The sequence below is a fragment of the Mastigoproctus giganteus genome, chromosome 14 (assembly GCF_048544385.1).
Source record: "Mastigoproctus giganteus isolate SK-2022 chromosome 14, ASM4854438v1, whole genome shotgun sequence".
NCBI lineage: Eukaryota > Metazoa > Arthropoda > Arachnida > Uropygi > Thelyphonidae > Mastigoproctus > Mastigoproctus giganteus.
The window spans coordinates 98748252-98757697 of NC_143588.1; the positions used below are offsets into that span (position 1 = coordinate 98748252).

Here is a 9446-nt window from a genome sequence, read left to right on the forward strand (position 1 = left end):
ATGTAAGTGAACTATGGCACCTGCGTCGGTCAGGATATGGTATAATAAACACCTGATACTGAGCTCCTTTAATCAGTGTTACTCTTGTTGTGACACATTACTGCCATCACCAGCATTCCAATTACCAGCTAGTTGTGCCACAGTCGCCCTTCTGTTGCCACGTAACATTTGGGAGAGCCTTCGCTCACCTCAAGCATTGATGAGCCATGGTCATCCAACACCTTGCCGGCAGTTCGTGACAAAGGCCAAATTGTAATGGCCAGATGACTGGGTCAGAGCATATCCAAAACGGCACAGCTAGTGGGATGCTCATGGTCAGCCGTGGTTAGTACCTACTGAAAGTGGTCCGAGAAGGGTTTTGAAAACCCATGAACCATCGGCGAGGTGTTGGACGACCACAGCTCATCAATACTCGAGATGAACGAAGGATCTCCTGGATGGTACGTGGCAACAGAAGGGTGCTGTGGCACAACTAGCCGGTAATTGGAATGCTGGTGACGGGAGTAATGTGTCACAACACACAGTACATCGAACCCTACTGAAAATGTGGCTGCATAGCTGCAGGCCACTCCGAGTGCCCATGCTAACCACGGTTCACCAGCGACGGTGCCTACAATGGGCATGCGAGCATCGAAACTGAACCTGAGTGATTGGAAGAAGGTCGTCTGGTCCAATGAATCATATTTCCTGTTACACCATGTGGACGGCCGGGTACACATGCGTCATTTACCCGGGGAAATGATGGTGCCAGGATGCACCGTGGGACGAAAACAAGCCAGTGGTGGCGGTGTCATGCTTTGGACAATGTTCTATTGGGATATCCTGGTTCCAGTCATCCATGTGCCGGGCACTCTGACATCATCACCTACCTAAACATCATTGCTGACCAGGTACACCCTTACATGGCAATGGTCTTCCCCTCTGATGGTGCTGTCTTTCAGTAGGAAAATGCACCATGCCACACCGAACGTTCGAGACTAGTTCCACGAACCAGTCTCGAACAATCCGGAAGTGAGGAAGACTTCCTGGTATTGCCCTGGCCTCCAAATTCCCCAGACATCAATCCCATCAAGCATCTGTAGTTTGTGTTGGAACAGCAACTTCAATCTGCAGCATCTCAACCACAGACCTTACAGGAGTTAAAGGATCTGCTGGTTACTTGTTGGTACCAGATACTACAAGACATATTTAGAAATCTTGTAGTGTCCATGCCTCACCGGGTATCAGCTGTTTCGGCTGCACATGGAGGACCAACATCATATTAGGTTATTGGTCATAATGTTTTGGCTCATTGGTGTATATATATTTCTCTTTCTCAAAAGAAATAATATTCTCTCAATTAACTCTCTCTTTCTATAACACCTCACACTTTCTATAACACCAATTCACAAAGGGGGATCAAAGGTTGACACGAGTAATTACAGACCAGTTAGTTTAACTTCTCCTCTGGGTAAAATAATGGAGTCACTGGTTAAAGATGCATTGCAGGATCATCTAGACAGGATAGCAGCAGCAATAATTCAGACACAGCATGGGTTTGTTAAGGGAAAGTCTTGAATGACAAATTTTATTGGTTATTATAATGTGGTTACAAAGGAACTGGATGCAAAAAATAATTTTGATATCATATACTTGGATTTCAGGAAAGCTTTTGACACTGTTGTGCATGGAAGACTACTATACAAATTGGAGCAGAATGGCATTAAGGTTAAGTTGCTACAATGGATAAAAGGATGGTTGAGTGGGAGAAGACAGAGTGTGGTAATCAATGGGTGCTGCTCTTCATGGACTAATCTTATTAGTAAAGTCCCACAGGGTTCGGTGTTGGGTCCACTGTTTTGTATATTTATCAATGATATTGATGTCAAAGTTTGCAGATGATACAAAGGTTTGGAGGGTTGTTAATGACAGTAATGGCAGTGTGTTACTGCAACAGGATCTAGAAAATTTGGGCAGATGGGCTGAGAAGTGGCAACTGAAGTTTAACATTGAAAAATGCAAAGTACTACATATGGGTAGAAGTAACCCCAGAGAAACATACCAACTGTGTGGTACTACACTTAAGGTGGTAGAAAATGAAAAAGACAGGAGTAATTGTGCAGTTAGATATGAAGTTTTCTGAGAAATGCAGACAGGCTGCCAGGGTAGGTCATGGGGTGTTGTCAATGATATACAGGAATTTTGCTAGCAGGGAAAAGGAGGTGATTGTCCCTCTGTATAAGGAAATGGTCAGGCCACACCTTGAGTATTGCATGCACAAGTCTGGAGGCCTCATTTTAGGAATTTACTTTTAGGATTACTTCTACCCATATGCTTGAGAGTGTACAGAGAAGGGCAACAAGATTGGTGAGGGGAATGAAGAGATCCTCTTACCAAGAGAGGCTTAAGTTCTGCAAATTGCAGCAGCCAGACTAGGCACCTGCGAGGTTTTTTTTTTTTTGGTAGTTGTTGGCGCATAGGCATCTCTGGCCATAATGCACCTCCCAAGGTTTTTGCAGTACTTTGATCCAAGCCCGAGGCGGGAATCGAACCCGCGACCTTTGGGTTGCCAGGCAGGTACTTTACCCACCTGGATAGCCCGGTCGACGCACCTGCGAGGTGATCTGATTGAGGTGTATAAGACCTTGAATGGGTTGAGCACGCTGAATTCTGATGGGATTCTTCCACTTGTTCAGATTACGAACTTAAGGGGGCATAAATTCAAATCAAGAAAAGACAGATGTAAAATAGATGTGCGGAAATTTGCCTTTAGCCAGCGGTTGGTTAATTGCTGGAACAAACTTCCATCTGTCGTTGTGGAAGTTGATAGGTTAAATAAATTTAAGGAGGAACTGGACAAACATTTAGAGGGGATTGTTTTGTAATTTTTTTTTTTTTTTTTTGGATGATGCTGCATAAGCTCATACACTTGCTTTCTTGCATCACATGCCACTACTACTACCTTCCAAGGACTACAAATTCAAGTACAGAACTTAATGGTTGAAAGATACAAATCAGATAATTACTGACAGAGAAAAATGAATATTTATAATAATATAAACATAATATATAATCATAAATATAGGATCATAAAGCAGAATATTTTCTGTGCTTGCATTTAATAAATTTGACTAAGAGAATCATGGCTAAAACAATTTCTTTTTGATTCACTGGTAGTAGTAATAGCAGGTGACAATTTATAAGTGCTAAATTATCATTTACAAATATCATTTTATAACCATGAAAACTTTTGGAATAAATCATAACCAATTCTGTATACTATTATTTCTTTAAAAAAATTTGATATAATATCAGAGAAGCACACACAGATCTATCTTTTCTTACACAAAACAGAAAGAATTTTCAACATTAAATATTGCTACTAGCAAAGTTTAGTGTTTCAATGCTACAAGAAATCAGAAGCTGCATGATTTCTGTTACTGAACCTGCTAGTGTAAGCAGCATGCCAATCTTTTCCTTTTCCTATAATAAACCTGAAATTATTGATCATTAACACAATTTCTGCCTATGCTAGAAACACTTCATATTTTTTGCTTCTAGCCACAATGTTAACTTCACTAAACTTCAGTAAAGAGATTTATATCCACCCCATTATGGAATCTGCTATTCTGTAGTATGACAAGCACCAGTATACTTTTTACAATCCTATTAATACACATCATCTGAATCCTCATATTCTGATTAATTTTCCTCTGTTTTTTGTCTTCATTTTCTCCTTTTCTTTCCTCTGCCCTGCCTTTTCATTTCCATTTACTAGTCATGACACTGCATCATGCAATTATTTGTATTATTCAATCATATGGTGGTATGCTGTTCAAATTAATATTATATCATATAATTTAGTTGAGAAAGCGCCCTGACTCACAAGCTACTCCCTATTAGGTTTTAAATTATGCCAACTGTAAATTATATCAGTTAGAGAAAGATACATATACTGTTTATTTAATAGAGGTTATTTGTTGTAGTAGTGGCATGTGATGCAAGAAAGCAAGTGTATGAGCTTATGCAGAATCAGCCAAAAAAAAAAAAAAAAAATCACACCATTCCCTCCAAATGCCTGTCCAGTTCCTCCTTAAATTTATTTAACCTGTCAACTTCCACAACGACAGATGGAAGTTTGTTCCAGCAATTAACCACCTGCTGACTAAAGGCAAATTTTCACACATCTATTCTACATCTGTCTTTTCTTAATTTGAATTTATGCCCCCTTAGGTCCGTAATCTGAACAAGTGGAAGGATCCCATCAGAATTCAGCGTGCTCAACCCATTCAAGGCCATATACACCTCAATCAGATCACCGTGCAGGTGCCTAGTCTCCAGCCACTGCAATTTGCAGAACTTAAGCCTCTCTTGGTAAGAGGATCCCTTCATTCTCCTCACCAATCTTGTTACCCTTCTCTGTACACGCTCAAGTAAATCTATATCCTTCCTAAAATGAGACCTCCAGACCTGTACGCAGTACTCAAGGCGTGGCCTGACCATTGCCTTATACAGAGGGACAATCACCTCCTTCTCCCTGCTAGCAAAATTCCTATATATCATTGACAAAACCCCATGACTTGCCCTGGCAGCCTATCTGCATTGCTCAGAAAACTTCATATCTGACTGCACAATTACTCCCAGGTCTTTTTCATTTTCTACCACCTTAAGTGTAGTACCACACAGTTGGTACGTTTCTCTGGGGTTACTTCTACCCATATGCAGTACTTTGCATTTGTCAAGGTTAAACTTCAGTTGCCACATCTTAGCCCATCTGCCCAAATTATCTAGATCCTGTTGCAGTAGCACACTGCCATTACTGTCATTAACAACCCTGCCAACCTTTGTATCATCTGCAAACTTCGACATTAAGCCTGATATACCTTCATCAATATCACTGATAAATATACAAAACAACAGTGGACCTAACACCAAACCTCGTGGGACTCCACTAATAACATTAGTCCACGAAGAGCAGCACCCATTGATTACTACCCTCTGTCTTGTTAAATATATGAGCTACAGGAGAGACTACTGACTATGTAGTCAGTAGTCTCTCCTGTAGCTGTAGTGTACTAACACTCCAGCTACAGGAATCATGAATCAGCTGGAGTGTACTAACACTCCAACTGATTCCAAAGGAGGAGTGTACTAACACACATCGAACAGTAATCCGTCATTGTTGAATTATGGGTAATATATGTGGGCCAATAGTATTTTATAATATGGTTTTGGCGTATCTGTCGTATAGTTTTTTTCTGAATAATACTTCTCTGGATTTCTCCAGAGAAGTATTATTCAGATACTTCAAGAGAGAAGTATCTGACCCCAAGAGAAGTACTTGGGGTTAGCCGGAGAAAAACCAAGAAATTTAGGCTGTTGTATATAATAGAAGACGAATGAAAAAATTCATACAGCAAAAAATCTGTTTCAAACTAAAAATGGGATAAATTATGGGTTAATAAAAGGACGCATTCAATTCGACAAAGGAACTATAAATTTATTCATACCAAAAACAAAAATGGAGTGCAATACAAGGCCCACACGAGCTCCTTTATTCCTTTTAGGAATATGACGGAATTAAAACATAAATTGGTTAACTTCAAACTTCAGTCCTTTCAGTTTTCTATTCCCTCACCTAGTTCGGGACTTCGCCACAGAAAAATCCGTTTACTCAGTTTTAACATAGCATCCAGCATGAAGAGAGATACAGTATATTGTAAACAGAGCGTCAATAAACTATCTCTTTACACCAAATGATCAGTATTCCATGCTTTCATTCTGTTCCATATAAATCTTCTTTTACGTGCATTATTAATATGGGCCACTTGTGAAATTGAACAGTAGAATTAATAAGTATAATACTATTATTCCATTAAGTTAAGAACTACAATTTCTAAAACGGTATTACGCCTAACTGTTACTACCATGCTAACTCAATTAAACCTACCATTCCTAAACACAAAACAAAACACGTGGTATGCCGCCCTCTAGCGAAAAGATATCAAACTTAACCAAGTAATTATTAAAAAAAAAAAAAAAACATCAATAAACGATTATTCTCAGACTACAGCATGTAAAATTCATACTATGACGTTGGTCAGAGCAATTGCATCCTCACCATAGGTTTGAATTTTGGGACAAACCAGAATTTTTCCAAAATGCTGATGCCATCAAGGTAGTGTTAGGTGGGTCGGAAAACTGCTAGTTGGAGGGTTCACAGATTAAAAGGTTAACAGTAGCGACAGACAGAGACAAAAGTGATACTGGCACTGCTTTTATTAGAATGAACAGCAGCATGGAAGGAAAGACAATGGAGATTTCCAGGACTGCTGGGAGTCATAGTGGAACAAATAAATAGATGAGCTGTGTTATGGTAATTAAGAGTAGAAACAGGTGCGTGTATACTTGCATATACACCAATGCTAGAAGTATATTTAATAAATTTGATGAGTTTGAAATGCTGGGCAAGACATCAGAGGCGGATATTGTTGGGGTATCAGAGACATGGTGTCACACAGATATAAGCAGTGCAGAATTGGAATTTGGGGAGTGCAATGTGTAAAGAAAGGATAGACAGGACAGGAAAGGAGTAGGGGTTATGCTGTTAGTTAAGAAACACAAAATCTAAGGAAATGCATCCAATTGACGTTGATGGACAATGCAATTGTGAGTCAGTTTGGTGTGACATAAGCACTGGGAAAGGGAAAATGAGAGTAGGTGTGTGTCATAGGCCTAATGACTCTGATGAGTACAACAAATTTTGAAGAGAAATAGAGTGGGCCAGTAAATAAGAATATCTTGTAATGGGGGATTTTAACTTTCCAAATATTGACTGGAACTTGTGACTTGGTCGCTCGCACACTAGCAAGAATTTTTAGGATTTATTCGACGACAGTTTTCTACAGCAGCATGTTCAAGAGGCAACCAGAGGGAGTAATACTCTTGATCTGATTATCAGCAGTGATTATTCACGAATTAAGAATTTGCAGATAAAGGAAAGGTAGTGATCACAATGTACTGATATGGAAATTACTTAAAGACGTAACTACCGTTAAGGCTAAAGCGAAGGGCTTTTGCTTTCGTAAAGGTGACTACAGGGGTCTCAGACAATTTTTAAATTCTATACAGTGGGAATAACTGACGATGTTACCAATTTGAATTGTAAATGGGAAGCCTTCAGGGACTTAATCTTGGAGGTTATCAGACTTTTCATTCCAACTAAGAAATGCTGTTCAAGGTTTAGGCCTAAATAGATGTCAGATGAATTAATGAGGCTTGTTGCAGAAAAGAAAAATGTATGGGATACATATAAATTATCAGATGACCCAGAAGCCTATGCCAGATATAAGCTAGACTGTAACAAGTCACAAAGGAGATTAGGGAGGCGAAGGCAGATTACGAGAAATCTTTGGCAAAGGATGCAAAGAAAAACAGCAAAGGAATCTTTACTTATGTAAACTGTAGAAGGAAAGGGATGAATGAGATTGGACCACTTAACATAGATGGGTTGACTATTAATGATCATGTTCAGCTAGTATAAACTGAATGAGTATTTTGCATCAATATTCGCACATGAGGAAGTATTCAATGAGGGGAATGCCAGAGGTTTATTAAACTCTGGCAGAGCTAAATGATTTTGTAATAACTGAGAGCAAAGTGAAGGAGAAACTGTTGAAGTTAAACATAAGGAAGGCACCTGAGGTGGACGGGATCTATCCAGTTATATTAAAGGGGGCATCAGAAGAAGTATGCAAACCCTTAGCCATAATTATGAGAGCTTCCTTGGACTCAGGAAAGGTCCTCATGGACTGGAAGTGTGCAAATGTATCACGAATTCATTAAGGGGGTTCAAAAGGTGACACAAGTAACTATAAACCTGTTAGTTTAACTTGCGTTCTGGAGAAAAAAATGGAGTCACTGGTTAAAGAAGCATTGCAGGATCATCTATACAAGACTGCAGTAACAGTTAAGACACAGAATGGGCTTGTTAAAGGGAGGTCTTGTCTGACCAATTTGCTTGGATACAATGATGTATTAACAAAGGAACTGAATGTCAGAAATAATTTTAATATCATACACTTGGATTTCAGAAAACTTTTTATACTGTTGCACATGGAAGACTGCTGTACAAATTGGAGAGGTAAGGTATTAAGGGTAAGTCGCTACAATGGATAAAGGGATGTTTGAGTAGGAGACGACAGAGAGTGGTAATTAATGGGCACTGCTCTTCGTGGACAAATTTTATTAGTTGAGTTCCCCAGGGTTCGGTGTTGGGCCCATTGTTGTTTTGTGTATTCATCAATGATATTGATGAAGGTATATTAGGACTTGTCTCCAAGTTTGTATGACAGTAATGGCAGTATGCTACCCCAGTGGATCTAGATAAGTTGGCCAAATGGGCTGAGAAGTAGCAACTAAAGTTTAACATTGACAAATGCAAAGTACTGCATATGGGTAGCAATAACCCAAGAGAAACGTACCAACTGTGTGGTACTACACTCAGGGAACACAGGCTTCTAAATATATATGGATATATGTACTGACAGGGAGAGATAATCGTCTACACTTAGTCCACAATTTGGCCTTCTGTACCATCACATTCTTAGCATATAATGCTGTGATTATAATCACTGTCCCCCGACAAGGGGTGGAAAAGGGCCGGAATCGAATCTCATCAATGATGCGAGGAACGTTATGAGCTTTTTTCACTTCGTTGCTGAGATAGCCGGTCTTCGGCTAGAACAGTACGGTTTTTCTCCCGGAAAATTGAGCTTTTTGCCCACAAAAACAGGAGACCGACCAGAGAACGAACACAGCGTACAGACTAATACGCTGGTAGATGAGATAATTCTCGGATGAAGTAATATGAAGTTGTTTTAATCCCTAGTATCTGAGATTTCATTTTGTTAACCTCTGGGTCTCCTAGGGATGGGACCCAACATTTGTTCATACTGGATGCTCCAATACCAAGTTAGAAATTTCTGGCTGCCCCTGTATAGGACACTGAAAACAGAAATTGAAAAATAATAATGAAATAGTGATGAATCCTTCCTTCACTGTGTCAGTGAAGGAAGGATTCATCTTCTCAGAGTAGTGGAATTTTCATCTTCTCTTCATAGAATCCAAAATGATGACCCCTTCACGCAGTGATGGAATATATATCTGGTGCTAACAGACTCTGTCAGTTCAGGATATATCGTCTCTAGGCAGTTTACAAAGAACAATATTTTCCATCGAGGGACAAAAACTATTTAGTAGGCTCGCCCAGAATGTTAATTCAATTACCCATGTGTACTGTGTCTATTAACCATACTATTATTTTTAGGTCACCCGAATAATTAAATCCATCTGTTGTGTTGTGTGCCTTATGTCTGTTCATTGCGTGTGTTCTGTGGTCGATTTGTCTGTTTTGCTGGATGAAAAACCCCAGTTTTTCGGGGGAAAACTTGCTATCTACATCTGAG

At 39.6% G+C, this 9446-nt stretch overlaps 1 protein-coding gene across 2 annotated transcripts in view; it reads right to left on the reverse strand.

Moving 5' to 3' along the window:
- Window positions 1–5929, reverse strand: part of Uqcc1 (Ubiquinol-cytochrome c reductase complex assembly factor 1) — a 59534-nt gene extending 53605 nt beyond the window's left edge. Inside the window, exon 1 of one of the 2 annotated variants that reach the window (XM_090388820.1) lies at window positions 5618–5929. In XM_090388820.1, coding sequence (XP_090244946.1) covers window positions 5618–5678 — 61 coding nt within the window. In that variant the 5' untranslated portion in view covers window positions 5679–5929. The other variant, XM_090388821.1, reaches the window with a different exon arrangement.
- Between the last annotated feature and the right edge of the window lie 3517 nt (window positions 5930–9446).